The 25,202-nt window shown below is 41.3% G+C and overlaps 1 protein-coding gene across 1 annotated transcript; it reads left to right on the forward strand.

Annotated features, from left to right (window-relative positions):
* The first annotated feature begins 4,456 nt into the window (after nucleotides 1–4,456).
* ADRA1B (adrenoceptor alpha 1B) lies at nucleotides 4,457–24,987 on the forward strand. The gene is made up of 2 exons (XM_077824134.1): nucleotides 4,457–5,429; nucleotides 24,422–24,987. The coding sequence occupies exons 1-2, from the start codon at nucleotides 4,457–4,459 to the stop codon at nucleotides 24,985–24,987; spliced, it is 1,539 nt and encodes a 512-aa protein (XP_077680260.1).
* The last annotated feature ends 215 nt before the right edge of the window (nucleotides 24,988–25,202 follow it).

Genomic DNA, 25,202 nt, shown 5'->3' on the forward strand with positions numbered 1-25,202 from the left:
GAGGACAGAGCTGGGGGGGCAAGGCTGGGGGCAGTACAGCCGTGCTGGAGGAGCTGCCAGCGTGAGGTTCTATTCCTTTAGCAGCTGTGGTTCTGGGACAGACCCCGGGCAGGAGATGCAGGCATGCAGCTGCGTGGAAGCCCCACCTTCTGCTCCTCCTGTGTCTTTCCGGTACAACCTACCGGCTGTAAATAACTTACTGGTACAGTGTACCAGACCGTACCGCCCTACTTCCGCCACTGCTCCTAGGGGAGATAAATGGCGCAGATGTTCTTGACAATCCCACTAGGTGCCTCTCTGCATCTTTAGAATGATAGAAATGTAAAGCTGGAAGGGACCTCAAAATGTCACGTCCAGCCCTCTTCACTGAGGCAGAGCCAAGTAAACCTAGATCTTCCCTGGCAGGTGTTTGTCCAACCTGTTCTTTAAAACCTCCAATGACGGGGATTCCACAACCTCCCTTGCAAGCCTATTCCAGAGCTATAGAAACTATATTTAGGCACTAAAATACCTTTAAAAATCTGGCCCAAAGTGAACAAAAGACTGATACATTTTAAAAAGCACTTTGTAAAACTTTTTTTTTAAAGTTACTCAACTAATTCCAAAGCTAGGCCCTGATGATGGGAATCTTTTTGCATCACAGATCTGATAAGGTAAAATATATTTTAAAGAGTTCAGCACATTCCAAGTTTCAGACTAGTCCCTTTAAAGATGTACTCCTTGTTTCCACAAATAAGTGTTCTATATTCAGTCTCTTGTTGCTTTGGCAATTTGACCATAGCACACTCACTTTGAAAGGCTCAGAGGAACAGCAATTTGTCTTACAGTAGAATGTGATTGAAACAGCTTTGAATAGAATCTCCAAACTCTAGAACCTTTTTTCAGAGAACATGACATATCTGAATTACAGGATAAAAGCAACTTTGCAATTGATAGGATCTATGTTTCTCTGGCCTTCTCTGTCTTCAGTTGCAGTAACATAAAAAACTATCTTAACCATGATGTAAAGAGAAGCCTGTTTCCTAAATGTACCTGTTCCTCTTATCCATGCAAAGGATGGTAAAGAGTTAATGTTCATGTCCATGTCTGTGCACATTCTCCACTAACAATGCTTTATTAAAGAACCCGTCTTTGAAGATCTCAAAGCAATTTGAAAACATTAATCAGTTACACCTCACAAGTTACTGAGGTAGGTAAGTATTATTACACAGATGAATAAACTGAGACAAGGATAGGTAAAGTGACTCACCCAAAGCTATACAGTAACTCTGTGGCAGAACACAGAGTAAAATAGTCCTGTCTTCTGCTCTAACCACTAGACCAAACTCACTCCCTTACTAGCATTGTTGGTTTGATCTCTTCTCATTTTACACTGATTTTTACTGTTTGCATGCCAAGTTCATTATTACTGTTGATGAATAACAAATTGAGAGTGATGCCCCTTGACACTACACACTGTTTATGCACACTGTACGAGAAAGTCCCTGCCCTGGAGAGCTTATAATCTAAATGGACAAGACAAATGGTGGGAAACAGAATCAGAAATCACAAATAAACTTGAGAAAAATGATATGGGATTCCAGTGAAATAGAGCAAAATGTGAGGAATAAATGAAAAATATAAGTCTGTCCGGCAGCAAAGGCTACAAATCCTGCTTTTGTAGCCCAGACAGCTCCCTGCTATCAAGGAAGAGCAGTGGCAAGGGGCTAGGTCCACAAAGGGATTGATGCAGCTCACTGCCACTCCCAACACCCCTACTCAGCTGCTGCCTAACCCTGTAGGCACTTACATTCCCTAGGCATCTGCATTTCCACTGATAAAGTCCCTTAGGCTACCTAAATTTTTCCCAGTGGGCACGCACATAACTAAGTCCTGATGCCAGTGCCTAGCTCATGCCTAAGCCCCAGCAGGAACCTCACAGTAGGTGTTCCCCCAGTCTATCTCACCTAGGGGCCCAGGATCAGGCCCTGCACAAAATATAGCTGGAGTCAGAATGGCTCTATAGCCCAGTGAGACCGTGAGAATGATTCTCTAGCCCAGTGGAGGGCACTCCCCTGGGATGTGGGAGAATCAGGTTCCAGTCCCTGCTCCAAGCATGTGCTTTATTCAAAGTAGAACAGCTTCAGTAGCTCGGGGACTTAGTGTACTCCCGGGGGAGACCTTGGTTCAAGTTCCTGCTCATGACCAGAACGGGGGTATGAACCTGGGTCACTCGTACCCTCAGTGAGTGCTCTAACCCCTGGTGGATAGTGGGTACAGAGGGTGCACCATCTCCTCTTTGTTTTTTTTTTGCAAGAAAGGACTGACCTGGCTTAGGTGCCTAACTCCAGGACAGCAGTCACAGCTGGGAATCCCAAGTGGCAATAGGTGCTTCCCTTCAACCCGGAGTTAGGGATCTAAGTCCCTGAGAAGGGTGGGGCCTAGGTCACACCTCTCTCCTTGACATTTCCTATTGGCTAACTTTGGTGGCGCCCTGTTCAGCATCCTAGCTTTTGTGGATCTCATTCTTAGCCACCTAACTCTCCCCTGGCATTGTATAGGGATCTTGAGCACCCGGCTCCAGGCTGTGGATTCCACTAGGTGGAAAGGCACTTATAGTCTGGCTTTGTAATGCTCAGCCTAAATGCCAAGGTGGCTGAACTTAAGATATTTCAGTCTAACCAGGAAAACAGACGTTCATAAAATAATTGAATGTTTTTTCATCACTCCAGTGGTCTCTTGACATGTTTTCACTGTTATTATAGGTGCTTCAAAGAAAAGCTTTTAAACACAAGTTATTTCTCATTGTCACTGCCATTATTAAGTGCAATGCAAACATGTCATACACTTACTGAAAGAAAATTCAAGCAGAGTTTGTGTTTACAAAATATGTCTTTCAAAACAACATCCCTGTTCATTCGCTGTCGCCTTATTGAAAATAAACCTTTTATTTTAAACATGGTACACTTTGTAACAAAAAACCAATACATGGTTACTCAGAGTTCTCCAGACAACAGCTGTAGGATATAATATAATGATAGAAAGTAGAGAACAGTATTTTGGCAGTTTTATGTTTTTACTTTTTAATGGTATTAGGCTGTGAAGCTGCAGGACTTCCTGTATCTGGTGATACACAAATTTAGGCAGTGACAGTTTTCAGAATAAAGATCTTACCACTACTGCAATGCTAGCAGTAAATGCTAGTTCCACAACTTAGCACAAATCACTTATTATTCAAATTCTTCTTAATGTGGTATTGTAAGCAAACACTGCACACCTCTGTGGCTAAAAAATAACAAGTCCCTGACCCAAAGACCTCACAGTCTTAAGGCACAGCTGCAGCAAAGTATTTTAAGCATATTGAATGCTTGCTAAGAAGTACTGAGGACCCTCAACCCCCATTAACTTCATATGGAGTTGAGGGCACTCAGCACCTTGCAAAACTAGGGTCTAAAGAGAGAGAGAGATCCAGAATAATGCAATACAGAATCATCATCAAAGATCATGCCACAGATTTTGAGTGTCATCATCTGGTACTTTTTTCCTAATTTACAGGTGAAAACAACCTTCAGAATGAAACTAGCTCATGCAGAATTCTGTTTCACTTTTGAATACTAGGTCTGTCTATATTTTACCATAAAAAACATAAATGCTGCATTTCCCAAATCGCTGTATTCATCGCTACAAGGTAGGGGATCATTAGATCTGTCAAGCAGCATATGATTCATTGTGATTACAAAATAAACTAGAAGATATGTATTTAGTGAGTGAAAGTCCTAGGGTGCTATATCATTTCATACTGCAGTTGCTTTTTCTCCATATCCCACTGAGTATATTTTTCTCACATAATGAAACTATTTTTTGAAGGTTTCCAATCCAGATTTCTATGTGGCAAATGCTTTAATTAAGATTCATATGTTCCATTTGTTTAGTTTTGAAGCTTGGATTTGGAAGTTTTAACTTAAACTGCATTGCCCTCTAGTGCTGTTATGTGTCAGGGCTCCAGTGATGTCATTAGAGCAGCAAGCGTAAGCAAAGGCAGCCACTCCATGCAGAGCTGCCTAAATGCTTACAAACGCTTCTTGGAGACGCATGTCATAACAGCTGGGCAGGGGCACCCTTCCAACAAATGCACAAGAGAGGATAGTAAACCTGCCTTTTGTTTCAGAGACCTCATGATCAAAACAGCTACTCTAAGACTCAGTCCAAGAGTTCCATCTGCTAATTTCTGTTTCAATGAATTGACATGGAAAATTAACCAAGTTGAGCATCCTATTACTTTTTGACACACTTCAGAGGATTTCATGCTGTGCAAACTCTGCATGCTGGTGGCTCGTAACCTACAGTGGCGATCAGTTCTCAAGCTGAAACTGGGTTTTGCCTTGCACCACATTCTTCAGTGGAGAGATAACTTTCAACAGATCTGAAATACTTTTGTGCATTGTTCAGGGGATCCAATTACAACTTGCTATGGAGCATGATTTTTAAGATGAATACCTACCTTGATGATAACTACAATTCATCATTACCTGGATATTTGGACTACTCTGTACTAAGTAATGGGAGTCTCACTGCAAACAACTCTAATCAGTCAGCAAGCAATCTCAATTTACCTGCCTTGGATATCACTAGGGCTATAATAGTGGGGCTTGTCCTAGGTGCCTTCATACTTTTTGCTATCGTAGGTAACATCTTGGTAATTCTCTCTGTAGCTTGCAATAGGCATTTAAGAATCCCTACAAACTACTTCATAGTTAACCTCGCAATAGCAGACTTGTTGCTGAGTTTTACTGTCCTTCCGTTTTCTGCTACACTAGAAATTCTTGGCTATTGGGTATTAGGGAGGATATTTTGTGATATCTGGGCAGCGGTTGATGTGATGTGCTGTACTGCTTCTATCTTAAGTCTGTGTGCAATTTCTATAGATAGATATATAGGAGTGAGTTATTCGCTTCAGTATCCAACTTTGGTAACTAGGAGGAAAGCAATTCTTGCCCTCCTAAGTGTCTGGGTCCTCTCCACAATAATCTCCATTGGACCTCTTCTGGGATGGAAGGAACCAGCACCCAAGGATGATAAAGAGTGCCGCATCACTGAAGAACCTTTCTATGCCTTGTTTTCTTCTTTGGGGTCCTTTTACATTCCTTTGATTGTCATCCTGGTGATGTACTGTAGAGTCTACATAGTGGCCAAAAGGACAACTAAAAACCTGGAAGCTGGGGTCCTGAAAGAAATGTGTGATTCCAAGGAGCTGACCTTAAGGATTCACTCCCGGAACATTCACGAGGACACTTTCAACAGCAGCAAGGCCAAGGGGCACCACCCCAGGAACTCCATAGCTTTCAAACTTTTTAAATTCTCTCGAGAAAAGAAGGCAGCCAAGACCTTGGGAATTGTAGTTGGCATGTTTATCTTGTGCTGGTTACCTTTCTTCATAGCTCTGCCTCTAGGTAAGTTGGGGATCAAGGGATGAGGGTCAATTGTTTATTACAGAAATGTCAGATAAAAATCAGCTGAATGGTGTCTAAATGCCATAAAGATGGATGCATTAGAAATGCAGACAGATAGATAGATAGATAGATAGATAGATAGATAGATAGATAGATAGATAAAACTACATCATAATTTCCCTTTGACACTGTTCTTGCTGAAAGTCATGCAAAAACTTTGCAGTGTTTGCAGCCTGCAACAAATCAGCTCAGTTGTCAGGTAGACAGATGGCACATGGATAAAACCTTCACATATTTTTTCTTAACACTTTATATTAAGGTTCCATTTATACGTGTTTATTTTTAAATGTTTTGTGGACACTTTTGTAGCATGCTGAATAGCAAAAGCCATGTATTAAACAGATGCAGGCAGCCCATTCAGATGTCATACGCAGCTTTTTAATACGTTATACTGTCAGCTGTTAATAATACAGACTAGGTTGTAACATTTTTAGTAGAAATGGCCTGATCCGAAGCTCTGGATCCAAACACTTCTGAACTATGGGGCGTTCAAAATCTAGATATGGATCCATACGCAGTGACCTGACTGCATCTCTTCTTTTGGGGTCTGATCCAAAGCCAAGGGAAAGTCTCCCATTGATTTCAAAGGGCTTTTAGATCAGGCCCTTGAAGAGGCTGCAGCTGGAACTTTTAGCAATCAATTCTTTCATTTTTAAATGCTCTCAAACTATGTACATTTAACTGAAAATGTTACCAAAGCATCCTACATAACCTTACACAGGGCTGCATTCCTGAAATCCTTTTGACATTCTCCCTTTTTGTCCTTAATATTATTCACCACCTTGAATCAGCATCACAGCACATCTCACAACCTGTTAGCACAGAATTCTTAAAACTTCTTCTCTAAAATCTCTGTCCGAAATCAGCTGTTATGCAAAGCAAATGATCCCACTGGCTAACTATGAAAGAAAGTGGAACATAGCCTTCTCGGTGTTCTGTGTCTCTTATTTACTTAGTCACTGTAAAACAAAATATTTCTAATCCAGTCATTGTGGTAAGCTAAAGAATTTGTTTATACATTTCACCTATGGTCCCCTGACTCCCGCTGAACAAATTGTCTCTAAACTGCCTCAAAGATCTAGGGGTCCTGGTTAAAAGTTTTAAGTTTATCATTTTTACTGGATCAAACTATGGATGTGCTATTCTTTGTGCTAGATTCTCAACTGGTGAAAATCAGGAAGATCTGGCTCGATGTGTCTAAAATTAATCATATAAAAACCTACAAAAACATAATGTTACAGATGTGACAAACCCGCAAGAGCAGTGAAATTCTGAGTTGAAGTCTCCTGAACTCAGCCCCCCTGATGTCAAACATTGTCCTTTGTCAGAGAAAGTTCCACACTGGATAACGCTACAGATCATTGGGAAAATACGTATTTCATCCATACAGGATAGACGTGTTATGCAAAGCATGTTTACAAAGTACAACATTACAGTCTAGATATAAAGAATCTCCAAACCCATGCAGTAGAATCCAGTGGTTCAGGACACTCTGATAAAGTAAATTAGTTCAGTCCCTTTGTGCTTAGATTGCTGTAGCAACTGTAAAAAAAATCACAGTTATATCCTGGCATACTTAAATATAAAGGGCAGATCCTCAACTGGCGTAAATCAGTGTAGCCTTTTAAGTCAGTAGCTTCACTTGCTGATTTTCACTAGCCGAGGACCTACCCCAAAATCATAGTAACAAGATATGGAGTCAAAGGAGGCCATATTTTGACACGTCTTCATTTTGCCTTGAGAAAGGTTAAAAGCCGCTGCAGGCTCCCTGCTCACGCATGGGATGGCTAATGAATTGTTGCTTAAGACACTTGAGTGAGGAATTTAAAACATCAGTTCACCTGTTGTCTCCTCAACCATGAGCCCAAGATGTTGCAAGTGGAGTGACTGATCAAAAAGTCTCAGCACTGTGTTTGGAGACACAGAGATTCAGAGTTGGCAGCAGGGGCCGAGGAGAAGCTATCTGGCTGAAAACAGCTGTTCTGGCACCTGAGGTCTAAGGCCTGACCCTGTGAGGTGCCAAGCTTCCACAGCTCCCATTGAACAAAATGAGGAACTGAGAGAACTTGGCACCTCACAGGATTGGACCTTTTTTGGGATACTGAAAGTGCTGCTACTTAGGTCCGTTATGAGATGCTTTTTGGTATCAGAATCCATTCCTGTTAGAGGGTACATACTCATCAGTACATTAGAATAGCAATCTAGTCTTCTGTGTCTGCAATCTCATATCTCTGCCAGGCCACTGCAGGAGCCCAAATCCTTGTTCAATGCTCTGATCCCCAGAAAAATGTTAGCCAAGCCTATTTAACTGCTGTGTACTTTTCCTCTTATTACTTTTTCAATTGTTGCTAATCACCAGGAATAGGAGGTGTATCAGGTCCTAATTCACCTGATCTTCTTCCTTAATTCATTCAGAGATGTCACAATCCTATTTTTTTGACAATACATAGTTGTTCCACATTGATGGATGGTCATTTATATTTATCTCTGCAATGCTTTGAAAATGCATAAAAGTTAAAGGTGGAAAGGACCTGTTATGTCAGCCACATCCCCATCAATACAGGATTGTTATCTATGGTACGTTTTCTGCTGTTGGGTCCAAACTAGTTTTTAAAGTGGCTTCTTCTACTTCCCTGCAAGTTTCTCTTTATAGTTCAGTCTACATTTTCCCTTTCCGAAATCCAGCCCATTATTTCTAGTCATATCTACATGCACACTCCTTTGCAATCATCCGGCTTTCCCCTCCTGAGTCATTCAGTGATGACATGACCCCACAATGTGTATGGATGTAAAATAGAGCAATTCTGGATTTGCAGTCACGTGAGAATGATCAGAATCTGACCCAATGCATCTTGAAACACTTTACAACTGTACAGTTATGCCTGAATCTTGGGACACTGAAAAATATCGCCTTGGTGAATGGTTCTGCTAGTATATAAATAAGTTCTTTTCGTCTCAGAAGTTCCTCCCCTCCTGCGGCTTGTTCCCCAGCTAAAGTTCTAATCCTTTGGTTGTGACATTGCAATAATTTCCACAGCTACCTGTGGTGCTGTCCCAAACAAAGGATTAGAACATTAGGGCTCCGGGGGTGGAAATATGCAGCAGGGTCAGACGAATTCTTGAGAAACAAAGATTTTGGTTTCATAAATGTGCTCCTTGTAATAAAGAACAAGGGAAGAGAAATAATATTTCGCATTTACCTAGTGCTTTTCAACCAAAGATTTCAAAGCACTTTACAAAGGTGGAAAAGTACTGTGCTGATTCTACAAATAGAGAAATTAAGATACAGAGGTTGCGATTTGTTACGCATCCTACAACCAGTCATTATAGAACCCTGATTGCTTGATGGCCATGCCTAGCTCTAACCACTGGGAAATGCTGCTTCCAGAATTAAGCATATGATGATGCATGCACCAGAATTGTTTCCAAACAGAATAATGTGCAAAGTTTCTTTTTCCCCCATGAGGTACCAGCTATTCTTTTATGTAAATAAGGCCTACATTATACCCCTCTTGGGCATGTTTATAATCACTCCGTTTATATAGCCAGCTATCCTGCTATTCAAAATTATGTGTGATGCAGTATAATGAATAAAATTAAGGCATATATGCTGTCAAGGCAATTGGTAGCTCCACCAACTCAGCAACATAATTTCAAAATGTAAATATCTTGGTTATTTCAAAATAAATATTTCTTTTTTTCACCCAAAAATATTCAACGGCACCTGGAACATATTAAACGCTGTTGAAAAATGTCAAATAAAAATAGACGATTTTTAGCTAGAGTAATGGGAAAAGACGTCTGAAACCATTTGCGATCCAGACTCTCTTTTACATAAGGTGGAACCAATTTTGAGCCATTACATGTATAAAAAGAAATGCATCCAGGGTGAAAAGGCTATATATGGTGCAGCAGGGCTACAAGTTGCAACTCAATGTTATTTCTAGCAGGTGAATTATTAGGCAGAGCTTTCCAAAGAAGTGTAAATGAATTAGGCGTCCAACTCACAATTTGACCAATACATGTGTGGCACCCAGCACCTGCAGGCTCCTTTGAAAAGCCCAGCCATAAAGTTTATACACGACATAACACACATTGCAAGGGAAAAAGCCACCACCACCACAAAAAATTATTAATATGTAAGACACAAGTCCTGCAACTTGACTTCACTGGGGCTCCAGACAGGTACCAGGGTCTACCCATTGCAGCCTAAATAAACTCTGATTCTGCAACCACTGAAATTGGATGCAAAATTCACATTGACATCAGTGGCTGCAGCATGAGAGATCAGATGTATGAAAGAAAACAGCAATAATGTTACTTTCAAAAAATGTTACTATTTTTAGTATTTTTTAATCTGACAATAAAATAAGTAATAATATTAGGGGTCCTACAAGCAACCAATATATAAGTACAAAGTTACAATGTAAGTTTGTGTTATATGGGGCCAGATTCAGCATTCCCGGTGTGCCAGGAATTGAGGATCAGGCCTCATATCTTTCCATGGAAATCACATTTTATCAAAGGTTTTAGGTCTAGTCCTGCCTTTGTATATAGGCTCCTAAAGACTTTAAGCCTATTTCTTCCTATAACCCTCTTTAGTCTAGCTGTTTAAGATTGGTGCCCTCAAGTTGCCAGTTCAGCGTCAGATAGCATTTCAGCCCTTTAGAAAAGTATATTTAGCAATTTAATCATATGCTCAGTTTCAGCCTAGATCTTTGGAACAAAGTTCAATAGCTCAAACTGCAGGATGAAACAGTTCAGTCTATTCTCTGACCAATGTACATGAGGCCAAAGATCATGATGGACAGTTCGTGCACAGGCCCAGCACAAGTTGTCACATATGGAGTACTCACCCTTCTCAAAAGGATTAATTGCAGCACAAGGCCTACGTGCCACTCAAGTTCCACTTAAGCCCTATTCAGACCCTTCTGCACAGGGGGTGAATTTTATCCAAAATACCTAAAGCAATTAGTTACTTTCCTTGCAATGTTTTATTTTTCAAAGCAAAGCTGTTTGTCAAAACACCTGAAATTGTATGAACATCTGGGGATTGGATGCTTCTTTTATTTATTAACTTAAATTTGGAGCTTAAGCAAACAGGCAAATTTTAAAACACATCGTCACACAGAAGTAAATATGCAAGTAAAATACAAAAACAGTTTGAATACAAAGAAAAGTATTGACAGTAACTAGTCACCTAAAGATAACCATCAGCACTAAACACTACAAATTCTAAACAGACATCACAGGACAAAAGAGGCTCTGATTTCCAGTGATACCAACCGGCCTCTGTAAAAATGCTAACGAATCTCAGGAAGGGAGGTAATATGGATATCTTCTTATTTTCTAGGGCAATATATTTCTTTGTTGTTGGGAAGACTCATACTTTATTGAGCCAGAAGATTCAAAGAAGAAATATGGGGATTTAGCAGCTATCACACTTAAACAGAGGAAGGAATTGATTTTTCTAGTGAGGAACATTGCTATCTATCAACACTCAGCAGAGCAATGGACATATGTCCTGATCCTGCAGACGTTGTGAACGTGTGTAACGTTACTCACATCCTATTGCCTTCAGTGGGATTATTCATAAGAGTAAATGTATACACATGCACAAGTGCCTACAGGATCAGTGCCATAGTAGGTGTATGGGATAGGTGTTTTTTAATGCAAAAATGGACAAATCTATTAAATGAAGAGCAGGGGCAAGAGTACAGGGTTTAGCAGCATCTGAACAAATGGCCTGATCCAAAACCCATTGAAAGCTGTGCAAATATTTTGTTATTTCAATGGATTTTTGATTGAGCCCTAAAACCCTGTGCACTAACCTGCTTAATTAAAAAGCCATGAAAATCAGAGTTTAGAATGGAAGCCAAGATAGCCTCTCTATAGCTCTCCTATTAGGTCCCCCAGGTAGAAGGTTATCCTTTACCAAAGGTATCCAAGAAAGAATGTTTAGGCCATACATCGAGAATAAGAAGTTTAAAAAAAAATGTTTATAAAGCAAGCCCAGTATTTGAAAATGCATAAGTGTAATAAATGAAATGTCTGCAGACTTAGATTAGCTTTTTCTTAATCAACTAATCCTTTGCAAAACAAGTGCAAGCCCTGGCCATATCCTATGCAGTTAGCCAGCTGCAAAACTGTTTTGTTCTGGCCAAAAACAATAAGATCATTAACTCCCAAGGGCTTCAATGGGAGAAAGGTTGGGACCTAAGAACATTATATTAAAATATAAAAATACCATAAATGAAAGTCTTGATAATGGGAGAGGAAGACAACTTAAACATAAAGGCCCAGATTCCCAGCTGGTATAAATCACCATGGCTCCATTGGCTCAATGCAGGCATACTGATTTACCCCAGCTGAGGATCTGGCTGACAGATTTCTATTTGCATTTAAGTTATTGCTTGAATTTCCCTATATGCATTTTAAAGGACTGTTTTGACAGCATGTAAATAAAAGGGAGAATGAACTTGAAAGAATTTCTGCTATCCACGAAATGTCCTGTATTTCTGCTGATAGTTACAATATTACAGATGGGGCACAAAGAATTCCAAGTAGTATTTTATTTAAGATATTGGCTTCCTCTTCTTTCTTTCTTTCTTTCTTTCTTTCTTTCTTTCTTTCTTTCTTTCTTTCTTTCTTTCTTTCTTTCTTTCCAGAAGATAAAGCTCTCATTGTCCTTCCTGTTACAAAATCATTCTTAGTACCTATTTTCAAATGGGCTATTGTACCATCACCTTGATTGATCGGTCCTTCAGCCCTCATATAGATTGCGCCAATCTTAACTTCAGATATCAAGTCTTGTATTATGCTTTGTAATTTGTATACAATAATGCTTTGTAGTTTGACTACATCTTTCATCTGAAGATCTACATACGTGGACTGGTCATCCAAGCGGCATGAATTGCTGGGTGGGGCCTCAGAGATGGCCCCAATCCCTAGATGGCATCATGGAATGTGCCAGCCAATGACTCTCTGTCATGTTAGGAGGGTTATCATTGGTCATTCCCAGTGCCCCTATTACATTCCAGGACTGAGTGGGTGAGTGGCAGGGGACTGACCATTAAAGATGTAGATGGGTGAGAGTAGAATCTTATCTACTGCATTCTGTCACTGCCTGAAGCATATGGGACATACAAGGACCATGTCAGTCACCACAGAAAAGTAAAGACAGGGCTCTGCTCTGGGCAGGGTTAGACAACACACTGGTAAAAAGGCCTGAACCCTGTCTACACTATAGCTTCCACTATTGCGTCCTCCAGTGAAGTTTCGCTGGAGGTGAAATATGGATCCTATTTTGGCCAGTCTGTAAACAAGAGCCAGAGCCTTGTATAGTGCAGAATGAAATCATACTGTGTTTGCAAGGGTGAGTTGTTCACTTGGAATTTGACATACCATTAATCACAGATAGATGATGTGGATGATAAGAGAAGGCATCTGAATGTGTGGATTTTAATCAGGCTAAGAGGACAAAAAGCAAAGCTACTCCAGGCTGCCAGAAGGCAGGGACTACCCTTGCCAGAGCTTTTTGTCCTGTTTACCAAGGTATTAGTACAGAGAAGTGCTCTTTCAGAGTCTGATTCTGCATTCCCTGCACACCCTGTACTCTCACAGAATTCCCTGGGGAGTTTGTGTGCACAAAGAATACGGATCAGGCTCTATGAGTGTAAATGCTATTGGCTATTTAATTATGCTAACAATGTTTACGGGTTTGCACAAGTTGCATTTCCAAATTATAACAGGATGGGAGCATGAGTATGCATCATTCATAAACCACTGAGACAGATAACAGAGCCTCTGTCTGTGACTTCAATTACCAAATGTTTGTAAACTAGGGGGTTTTATTGTCTGTTTTAAATAAGTTTAGAGGAATGTAAACAAATATTGAAGGTTGGAGGCAAAAAAAATCAGAAGCTTCAGGAATCCAATTAACCCTGAAACCTTGGCACACTGATTTGGCCACGTGCATTGTAACAAGGACTATAGCAAACTAGCAAAGTTCAAAGAACAGGAGGACTTGTGGCACCTTAGAGACTCACAAATTTATTTGAGCATAAGCTTTCGTGGGCTACAGCCCACTTCATCGGATGCACAGAATGGAACATACAGTAAGAAGATATATATATGCATACAGAGAAGGTGGAAACTCTGAAACCATACAAACTGTGAGAGGCTAATTAATTAAGATGAGCTAGTATCAGCAGGAGAAAAAAACTTTTGTCGTGATAATCGGAGATGGCCCATTTAGACAGTTGACAAGAAGGTGTGAGGATACTTAACATAGGGAAAGAGATTCAATATGAGACTGGGAGTGGCTGGGTCTGACTCAGTGTTTGGAACTTTGGAACTCTTCGTTTTTCATTCATACTGGATTACACTTCAATTCAGGTAGTTACTAAATACTATTGTGTGCTTTCATTTAATCTTTTAAAAAATCTATCCAGTGGAACTTTCTCACTATCAAGTTTCACTTTCACATTACATTTCTCTGTAAGTAGTGTGCTATTACCATAACAGCAATTCCAGATCATTATCCTACTTTTGTATGAACAAATGATTCCCATTTGTTCCTATAAATGACAACAGATAGATTTTCCTCTAAGTGGGCCCCAAGGTATATAAAACCAAATGTATACATTTTTTTTAATATGGTCCCTTTATCACTAATAGCTAGAAAAGGTGATATCTGAGAACCTACATCCACCAAAACTTTGTTACTGTGTGATCATACATCTGCCAAAATAGCAAAATGATTAATGTCCAGTACTTCATCTGTCTGGCCAGAGCAGGTATTTCTAGTGTAATAATGAGTAATTAACCTATATGTTTAATACCACTTCAACATGTAATTAAAGATGGGTGCTAGGCTAATGGAAAATCATAAACTGTAAAGAGAAAAGGGTGATTAGAAAATAGAAAACTAGGAAGATGGAGAGAAAAATTAGATAGGAGGGAGGAAGAGGAGAGAAAGAATAACTGATAAAAATGAAGAGAAGAAAGGAATAAGAGAAGAAAAGTGACAGAAAGCAGAAAATAGAAAGAGACAAAGAAACACCAGGGGGAGGTAAAGAGAAGGAGGAAAGGAAAAGAGGAGACTGACAGTAATTTGGAATAAAAATGGTTTACAGTTTCCCACTGGCTGGGCACAAATGAGAAATATATAAGCACTCCCAGCAAATCTATATTCAGAGAACACCCACGCATGAAGATTGTCAACCCACTTACATTAAAACAAGGTGTAAATCAATTGATATTACCCATAGGCTTCCTGGTACTCAAGCCCATTACAGCAGAAATAAAATATATTCCATGCACACAGGACAGATGAAAGGAAATGTAGCCACACAACTGAGGTCCATGATGTCATAAATCTGTCACAGTTTGATTTACATGGTGTTCACAATTTATTTCCTTTTGCATGAATGGAAATGGCATAATTAACTGCCTGGCATAAACATACCAAAGCCAACTTCAACAGCATTTCCTTCCCAGGCACGTGCTATATCTTAGGGGTTTAAACTGCTGCCCATCACTGCAGCATTTGAGCACCTTAACCATATAAAATCAATAGCAATAGCAAAGACCCTACTGAGCTTCATGGAGTCTTTGGCGTATCCTCCTTTTCAGGGTAAAAACTCTGTTTGTGGTAGGGTTTTTTGGTTTAGTTTGGCAAATCTAACTATTTACGCTCAGTTCTTTCCTACAAAAATGAGAACAGGACCCTCTCAGATGTACTGTACTCATTAGAATAAGTTTATACTTAAATGAAGAGTCTTAACTTTGACATCTTGCTGTCACACATTACAGTAATATAGTTACTGGTGGACTGAGGTAACAGGAAACTATTGAGCAAATATTTATACCATATTAGGCTGCTGAGAATGGATCTAGAGCTTGGAGAAGAAATGCCCCTCCTAGAAATCTGCAAGTTAAGGTGTCAGTGGATCCACAAAGACTTTTGTTTTTCTAGCTATGATTATCCATACTCTGGAAATACTCCCAGCTAGCTTTTAATGTGTGACACAGAGTATGGCAGTGATGGTTATTGTTATATATTTGGCTTTCCCTGTAACAGGTCAGAGTGCGGATAAGCCTGAACAGCCAAGCCTGAACAGACAATGATTTTAAAGCTGGTCTGTGTTGTTTTTCCAGACACAGAGTATTTTTAATGTTAATAGCTTTTACTTTAGATTAAAGGAAAACAAAAAAGCAAGAGAGAACATGAGAGATTACAGTGTGTGTGGCTCCTCTGCAGCAGGCTGCATCTGAACTGTCCTCAATGTGAAGTTTGGTTATGCAAGTGTAGGGTGACCAGATGTCCCGATTTTATAGGGACGGTCCCGATATTTGGGGCTTTTTCTTATATAGGTACCTATTATCCCCCACCCCTGTCCTGATTTTTCACACTTGCTATCTGGTCACCCTATGTAAGTATGTCAGGATTTGGCAAATCCAGAGGATCTTCCTACTGTTCGCCCTGCTGATTTAGGGCCTGATCCAAAGCCCACTGAAGTCCAAAGCTCATTCAAAGGCTCCCATTGAATCAATGCACTATGGATTAAGTCCCTAGAGTGGGACTGGAGCCCCAGTGTTTCGGAATGCTCAGATTTGGAGGGTCACTATAGAGATGGGACTGGCCACAAAGTGCTGACCTGCATCCAAGCTTTCCCAGTGTTGGAGGGTATTTGCCCCCATTGTTTCAGCTCTAGTCCATTGCTAGCTATTTCTTAGTAGTTCCGTGGGGGAAGGCTGGGTGTTCTTCTGTGTGTGCCGAATTATTTTCTACGCTTTGTTTTTCCATCTGGGAAAAAAGAAGAATATAATTAGGTAAGAAAAGAAGAGCAAAAAAGAAAAGACCTATGTTTTGTATTGCACAGCCCTGGGTCCAGTCCTGTAGTCCTTAGTCAGGCAAAATCCCAGATGTTAACAGGAGCCATGATGTGTACAAACTGCAGGATTGGGCCCATTATCAGAAGCTGAGCCCTAGAGAAATAGTAGAACATAACATATAAGTTATTTAGAGCTTGATCCTATGAAGTGCTCATTACCTCTCAGTGTTTTCCAGAATCAGGCCCTTGATGACGAACAGTTACCCAAGAGCTAGTTTGATAGGTTCATTTCAATTACCCAATGCTATGCTGGTTTTATATGCTTCCAAATGTGTAATGACAGGCTAATCCCATAAATTGTTTCCCACAGCCTTTGCCAGTTTCACTGAGGGTGACTTATATAGTTTGACTGTAATAATAAACAGTTTGTTAAAAACTGTTCAAAATGCTAATGACATTCTAATTGAAATTAACTTTCACTAGAAAAAATACTTTTGAATTCCTAATTATGTTATTCACTTTTGTTCAGTCTCCTTCCAACCTGAATAGCTGTCATGTCTGGTGTGTACAGTTGGTAATGATAGGGATTTTTTTTTTCAAAATGCCATAAAAAACTACTAGACTGATTGAGTTCCTGGTATATTTACTGTTCTGCATTATTACTGGATAAGGGGATTTGCAAAATGGCTAGAAGAGAAAGGTGTCAAGGCTGCAGACAGAGGTAAACCATATGCGGTGCTATATTTAGTGAATCACAATGTAAACCATCATAAATAAATATAAATAAATAAAATTAAAAAAAGAGAAGAAAAAATACATTCCCTGGCTGGGAAGTTATTGAACACGAAGTGCCAGGAAACAGATAGTTTAGAGTGGGGGAGTTATTCTGGCTTCCCCATCAGGAATAAATCACTGACGAGATAATTATAGGCGACATTTTTTCAGCTATTCTGAAAGGCAATCTAAATCAGGACTGGGAAATATTTAATCTGTTTATCAGACTGTGATGGGAAAATAGCTAGAGATTAGAGTAGGAAATATTAGTTTGTTGTTTGGAGACTGTGCCTGGTAGGATTAGTTTTATTATTTTATCAAGGTACCAAAATAGCCCACAGTTGTTTGCTCCTGGCAAGTTAATTACAAGGTAAGGTATGTGTGCATGATGAAATAAAAGGCATTGTCAGTACCAAGGAAGGGGCAGCGAAAAAGGTGATGTTAAAAATATACAAGCTAATCAAAATATATTTTTCCTATCTTTACTGTAGGATAAGTGTCAAAGGAGCTCTGTGCAACAGTGGCCAAATTGTGCCCAGGTCTGCACGTTTAGAATGAGGTGGTTCATACAGAGGCCCCTATCAAACTAAAATTCCTAATAATAAAGGGCCTTCTATCTTTGTGGGAAATTCATCTATTGATGTCTTTGGAAGTCCCACATGCAGAAATGGGAGAGGATATGAAACCTGAGACACTTTCTAAAGTCCTGAAGGGAACATAAGAGCACAGGGCACTATTTGCCTATTCAAAGGCCACACAAGTAACTACCTTTGAAATGAAAAACAACCAGCATCCACCTCCACACCCAAATCAAGCCCACTACAACCACAACCCTCACCACAAGGCAACTCCACAATGCCCCCTTCAACAGCCACTTATAGTATGTGGAGAAATAACACATAGAGATAAGATTGATAACACAGCACGTCTCCTCACTCTTGCAAGACTCAAACCCTCTCTCACGCACACGTGCGGTGAGCTTGCGTGTTTGTGGCCAGACAGCTGCTGTGTATTCAACTGATTTGTTATCACTTAAACTGCGGAAATGGGAGCACAACAGCATTTTTCATTGGACACAGAAACTTTTAACATTAGATGTCCCAGTGTATTGTGATAATAATACCAGTCTTTAAACCCACGTTAAAAAAAAAACCCGGCAGATTAAATTATTTTTCTGGCAACTGGCAAATCCATTTAAAAAACCAGCCAGGCCAGGCAACTACCAGTCAGGTGGTAACCCTAAAGGCTGCCTTAGCTATTGGCAGATGCCTAGGAAGCAGCTGCAGAAGATAAGGCTTGTTGGGCTGGCTGGGCTCCGAGGAGCAGGAAGCCTCAGCCGGGCTCCCGGGCAAATGCTCCCCACCCCCCAGAATGGGTAACATCATAGCTCGGGGCTGCTTGAGCTCTGCGGGGCTTTGGCCACAAGTGCAATGACCTGAACAGGTCCATGTTGGCAGCCAACCTACACCTGTCTCCCACTGCCCCCAGGCAGTCTCTGAGCCCAGGTATCATCACTTCCCTACCACTGTGTCCAGGCTCTGGAGACACTGCTGAGGTGCGGGCTATGAGCCCGACAACAAGGCACACAGACGGGAAGGTGTGAGTCTGCGGGGGGCTGGGCAAATGGTGTGAGCTAGGATGGGCTGGGGGGTGCAGGCAGGTGGTGCAGTGTGTGGGTGCTGGGCAAGGGACTGGCTGTGTGGGTCCAAGCCAGGGGTGAGACTCCCACTCTGTCCAGTGAGAAGAACCTTGCTGCCTCTGTGTGAGGGGGATTGTTGTCCCCAGCCCGGATTACTTTGTACAGGGTAGAGTTCTGCAGTACCCGTTACCCAGGGCCCTACGGGCTGGGAGCACCAGTGCTGGAACTGGGGGGGTCAGGGCAATGGCTTCCCACTTTTAAAAGTGGGAAGGCCATAACCCCCTACTTTTTAACAAAATAAACATAAGCGCAGAATTCATGTCCCCTGCAGATTTTTTTACCCCCCGCAGAATAGATTCTGCTGGGGAGATGCTGAAATTATACCGTTTGCCCACCAGAGCCCACTGTGGCACCAGAAGAGAGGCCAGGTGGCTCATCGCTGGAGCAGCCAGCTATGGACAGGGAGGGGACACTTTGGCCTTGGCATCCGCACTTGAACAAAGTTGGTTGGGAGCTGCTCTGGCCAGTGCCTGACTGTCAGACTGCTCTCCTCCCATGGGATCTGTCACTGGGGCTCAGCAGCTTCTGCCTCCCGAGGCCATTGTCTGCCCTGTCAGCCTCCAAGTTGACTACCCGAGGTTTGGAGGTGGAGATGACAGCTGTGGGGGAGGCACTCAGTGCCTTCCACCAATTTTCTAGAGGCAGGAAGGGGCAGCTGACTAAGGATTTGCCTAGGGCAACGGATTGTCCTGAGAAGCTTCTTTGTGTAGTGAATTCAGTCTTTCTAACACCAATCCTCACTTAAATAATGGATATATTTACGGAGGGCCAGATTGCCAGTGGGCCTCTATTCCTGCAACTTGCTGGGTTGCAAAAAAACCCACCATTTAAATATTCTCAGTGGTTCTGTGTTGGGAACATAGGAGGTAGACAAGCCCTAGATCATTGTGTGTGTCCCCATAGGAGCTGGACACAGTCCCCAGGCTCCCCACAGAGGACTAAATGGAAAGTGATGCTACGTTTGATCTTGGGCAACAGTAAGAGAAGAAACTGTGTTCAGTCTTTACAAGTTCAGCAGTAAATTAACCAAATGCCTCAGTCCCATAGTGAGTGTCTGAGGGTTAGATTGTGTCTACCGTTACAGTCATGCTTTGGGGCTGCTGTGGAGCTCCCTACTCCACTGAGACTTTAAGGAAGGTTTATCCTTCCCACAGCTGCCAGGAGTGCAGCAGAAATGTAGAGTACACTGAACTTAAGGATGGTGCAGCCTGCTCTGCCTGGCAGAGTTCCTCCTCCATCTTTGCCCTCCTTGGGATTAGATTCACCTCTGGGGACACACAAAAATAGCAGTCAGTGCTCCTTTGAGCTCGGGGACTAAGGCTGTTATTTGCCCTTGTGTGGGACACACAGGAACGTATTGGCACTCTCATCACCCTGTGTGCCTGCACAAAGGTCAGGGACCATATGAACCTAAATAAAGCATTAAAATGTGGCAGGTTTAACCTGGCTTAGCTGATAGCAAGCTCAGTTTCTGGGCCAAAGGATGTGGTTTCAGATCCCAAACCAGGTCTTGGGCTCATAATCCAAACTGACTAGTGCTAGAGGGGGATTCTATGGTAGAGGCATCATCAATCAGAAGATCGCTGAGTTTTCGCCAATATTCCCTCTCTGTCTGATAGCATGTGGGTTTTTGCTGAGCTCAGAATAACTGCTGTATTTGTCCATGACCTCTGCACTGCCAACGGTAAGCATGACTCAGCAAAGTGCTCAACTTTCATTAATTTCAGGTGTCCTCAACTCTGCTTTGTGGGATTAGGACCTATCTGAGTCATTATTGCAAAGTCTTATCAGCTACCCAGTATGGTACACTGACAAGACAATGGTTTTGGGACTCATGAGAGGTGGGGTTCTATTCCTGGCTCAGCAAGTCAGTTTGCCTCTCTGTGACTTAATTTCCCCATTGGTAAAATGTGGATGATAATGCTTTGTAAAAGCACTTTGAGTTGACCTACAGATGCAAAGTGCTGTGTAAAAGCATAATAGTTATGTTTCTATTCACAAATTTGTTAATTCTCCTTCAGTATGATAACATCTCTGTTTGCCAGTTCACCTTCAAAATAATTATCCTAACATCTAATATGTTCCTAAAACTATGCAGTAATCCTGCGTTATATACTAAATTAAATTCTCTAGCCTCCAGAGCTGTTTTTATGTATTTGTAAGGTCTGCGTTGTTCAGCTAAGAAGTCACTGTTTTTATATAACTGCCTAAAAAAGAGCTTTTACCATACATTTCTATAATTTAATAGCTTGAAGGATATCCACTTATCAAATTAGTATCCCTTTGTTCAGAAAAGCGTAATCTTGGACACTGTAGCGTCGGTAATGAATTCTAGACTTTGTGTGCTATCTCCACAGCTCTAAAAAGTCTTATCACAACTGGTTTTGTTCATTTTTGCAGCAGCTGCAGGAAATAAAATAAATAAATTTGGAAACAATCAATTAATCACCAATGTTTTTAAATACATATCTTTAATCTTGTTTCCATACGACTTTAAAAAAGCAATAGAGAAATATGCAAAACTATCCTTCAAATGTTGCTAGATATAGATCATTTTTAAGTCCAAACCACTTTCCAGCTGATATGTCTTCAGATCTTTGCTGCGAAGCACTCAGTTATGGATGGACTGCAGTACTGTAGTTGCTCTGTAGGTTTTTTTTAAATTATCTGCCAAGGCTCAGTGACATTTCAAGAATAAGAACTGAGCACATGCTACCTCGCTCAGCCTGGGATGTTAGGAAGTAATTCTCTTCACCCTTGTGAAGTTGCCCTTTTGCATACAAGAACTCAAACTGACTGACTGGATATTTTCATCAGTAAATACCTGAAAACTTGATTATCCTGAAAGTGTGTGAGAGAGACATGCCTGTTACCTTCTTTTCTTAACTGTATACTGTACACATTTCCATTAGCTCTTTCAAATATTACCCACTTTTTCATGACTTGGCTTTTGTTTTAACCTTTTCCACGGCTTTGTTTTAGATTTTGATCTTTGTATGTCAGTATGTTGTATTGTATTCTGTTTATATGCAAGACAGCACATACAGACGCATCCCATTTATCTTTCCCCATATGTATAGCCACTCATTTCTTCTGTGGAACTCCTCTTGCTTTACTTACCCATAGGCAAAGTCTTTCCAGCAACCTTTCCTTCTTCTTTAACTATTACTTATTATTTAAAGAAAAAGACACTGTCGAATGGATTATGTTCAAATTTTGTCCTGCCCCAAAACATTAAAATCTAGTGGAGGAATTTCTTCTAGATTCTAAATGTTTCCAATATTAAATATATATATTCCATTCCCTTGTGGGGAAAGAGCCAATGTTTATGTAGGACTTGCATAACAACAATATGTGCTCTTCAGTTCCTTCATTAGTCCTACTGGTCCTTAATATCTTGAGTTCATCTAGACTTTATGCTGGTTCTGGAAAACAAAATAGAGACCCTTTAAAGGATAAGCCCCAGACTAGTTTCCCCATATAATCAGGTTTTGTATTTGTGCAGTACAATCACAAGACTTTTTTCTTCAAATCCAAAGGAAAATATTTGTAATTATCGTTTAGAAAATGAATCCTGAAAGAGTTTGCTACTGAGTGTATGGGAGGACTTGGCATATTTTACCCATATTGGCTCAAGTCATAAGCCTGGATCAAGTTTCACTAAGACAGTATAAGGGTTTCACATCCTTTTCATGGTTTATTCCCTTGAACCACATGAATGTTTGTTGAATCTTTCATTAAAAAGTACTTAATGCTAAGCAGACGCAGTCAAGGTGTTTGCATTATTTTGGTTTGTCCGCTGGAAACCTATTGGGTACTTTTCTCCAGTGTTAGACTCTGTGCTGCATTCATCACTTCCTGCAGTTCCAAATCAGGGCTGAGCCTTGGGAGCTCCATCAGATGGGAGGGAGAGGCCTGCAGACTATTAGGGGCAGCACAATGGTTAGAGACTGGTTTGTGCACTGAAATGCAGTCCACTGCAGAAGGCATGAACAAAGCACTATGCGCCTTTTAAATTCCACTTAAACCCTCAGAGCTAGATTGGCACTTTACTTCTAAGCAATAGAAAGAACCAGCACCTAGCTGCATCACCCAATAAGCAGTCCAGGGAAGGAATGGTGACTCTGGGAGCCACCATTCCCTCTTGCTTTGGGCAGAGGCAGGAAGTAATCTCCAGTTTGTCAGTATTAATAGCACATTACTTCTCCCTCTGCACCAGCTCAGCCCTGCTGGTTGGTGCATGGAGGAAGGCAGGCTGAGGCATAAGCTGTATTGAATGTGCTTATCTCTCCCTAGCTTCCATGGGAGTTAAGCTTGCTCAGCCCCTTGTAGTTACTATCAAGCCTACCATGCTGACTGGAAAAGCAGCAGCTATGCTTATCTGCATGACACAGCTGTTCCCCTACTAAATAGCACATAGCTGTGTCCATTAAACAGGGTTTTGCATAGCTTTGAGGCCTAGACCACAGCCTTTGCATTGCTGGGATAGATGGGGAAATATGCCTTCAATCACATCCCTCCCACCACAGTAAGGCAGTCTGATAGCTATTGCTGACTCGGGTGCTTTTATCATCTGAAACTGCTCCAGTGTAAAAGGATTCTGTTCTCAGAGCCTTGACATGTGGTTCAGCTGCATCTCTCCATTTTCAAAAGACCTAGAATCTAGTTCCAATTCCTGAAATTAAGCTCCATATTGAATCCACCTACTCAGCTTGCTCCAGCTAGAAATATACAGTAAATGTGTGCAAGGGGCCCATAATGTTAACTCAGAGCCTTCAGGCATTCTTTCAGAATGTTCCATTTTGCTAAATTTCATTTTAATGAATTAATAAATACATTAAATGCTTTGCTAATATTAGTTTTCTATGTAACAACCACAATAGTTGATTCAGGGAAATTATGTGATAGTGAATGGGAAGGGAAGTGTTCATGAGCTAATCCCTCTGCTTGTGCTATAAAAATGCCGAGAAGCCCTGGTCTATGCAGACCTGTGTGACCTTTAACTGATTTCAGGCTTAAATAGATTTTGTATCTTTTGAATATTATTTCCTATTGGTGACTTAGAAAACCTAGATGGGACAGGAGAGAACAAGTGTCCAAACCTAGGGTTGCCATAGCAAGTTTGTGGAAATGGCAAGTTATGTCTGAGCACAGATACGCACCAGGATGAGAGGCACAAAAGGATCTTGTGAATATAAACAGATCTGTCCCTATTGAAAGTGACCTACAAATGGCTCTCTGCAGTAGGAACTCTGTGTGTTTTTTACGGTGCCAAGAACAATGGGGCGCCCTGATCCCCTACTGCAATATAAATAAATATACAGAGGTTTGGGGGGGGCGCACGTAAATTGAGCTTATGCACCTTTTTGTAGCTGCATGATGAAAAAAGAAAATCAGGCTTCTTTATCCAAAAGAGCTTTTGGGAGGGTGGGTTTTGTACCTTAGAAATATCAAGAATGTCAAGTCGACTTTAACTGAAGCGGCAAGGGTGATAGAACTTTTTAACAAAGGAATCCTCACAGGAACGTCCATCAACATCATGGGTTCACCTTAGTCTCTTTATTAAAAGCAGTCAGGACCAGTTATCTCAGATGATTTCTCTGCTTGTTTTTCCCTGATAGGGTCTCTGTTTTCTGCTTTGAAGCCACCTGAAACCATCTTCAAGATAATTTTTTGGCTTGGCTACTTCAACAGCTGCTTGAACCCAATCATCTATCCCTGCTCGAGCAAAGAGTTCAAGAGAGCTTTTATACGGATCCTGAAGTGCCAATGCCACCAGCAGAGGCGGCTGGGGTGGTGGGCCTACAACTACAGGAATTGGAACCAAGGCTCCTTCGAACACTCACGCAAGGACTCGTTGGAAGACAGCAGGAGCTTCCTAAGCGGCAGTCAGAAGACATTATCCTCAGCCACCCCTAGCCCCAGCTACCTGAGCAAAGTCTCTCACCCTCACATGGAAATGTACACGTTCCAGGAGTGGAAGAGCTCCAGCTCCTTCCTGAGCCCCCTACAGAAAGGCAGCAGGCAAAAGGACTCATGCCACCTCTTCACCTTCAAGCTCTCAGAGCACAACGGATATATCGCTGCTGGCAGCCACGCCTCAAGCAATGGGGGCTGCAGGACCATCTGTGACACCCTGAACAGCACAGCTGATTGCAGAATGGCTGTTGAAATGAGCGAATTCTAAACGTTGTTCCCTGGATGCAGGAGGGCCTGGTCTCTGGGCTCATCTGCACACATTAAGTTGGTTGGTATTTAACCCAGGTGAAGACATGAACCTGCACCCCATCTAGACATGCTTGACGTGACGCTGGGAGGGAATTCAGCCAGGATGGCAGTAGCAGGCAGCCTAATATCAGAATATTGGCATAGTCTCACCATTGCAGGGAGACCAAGTTGATT

The sequence above is a fragment of the Eretmochelys imbricata genome, chromosome 8 (assembly GCF_965152235.1).
Source record: "Eretmochelys imbricata isolate rEreImb1 chromosome 8, rEreImb1.hap1, whole genome shotgun sequence".
Lineage (NCBI taxonomy): Eukaryota > Metazoa > Chordata > Testudines > Cheloniidae > Eretmochelys > Eretmochelys imbricata.

Coding starts and splice junctions, on each gene's coding strand:
- ADRA1B (XM_077824134.1), top strand. CDS start 4,457: ATGATTTTTAAGATGAATACCTACCTTGATGATAACTACAATTCATCA. Junction 5,430..24,421: donor CTTCATAGCTCTGCCTCTAG/GTAAGTTGGGGA, acceptor TTTCCCTGATAG/GGTCTCTGTTTTCTGCTTTG.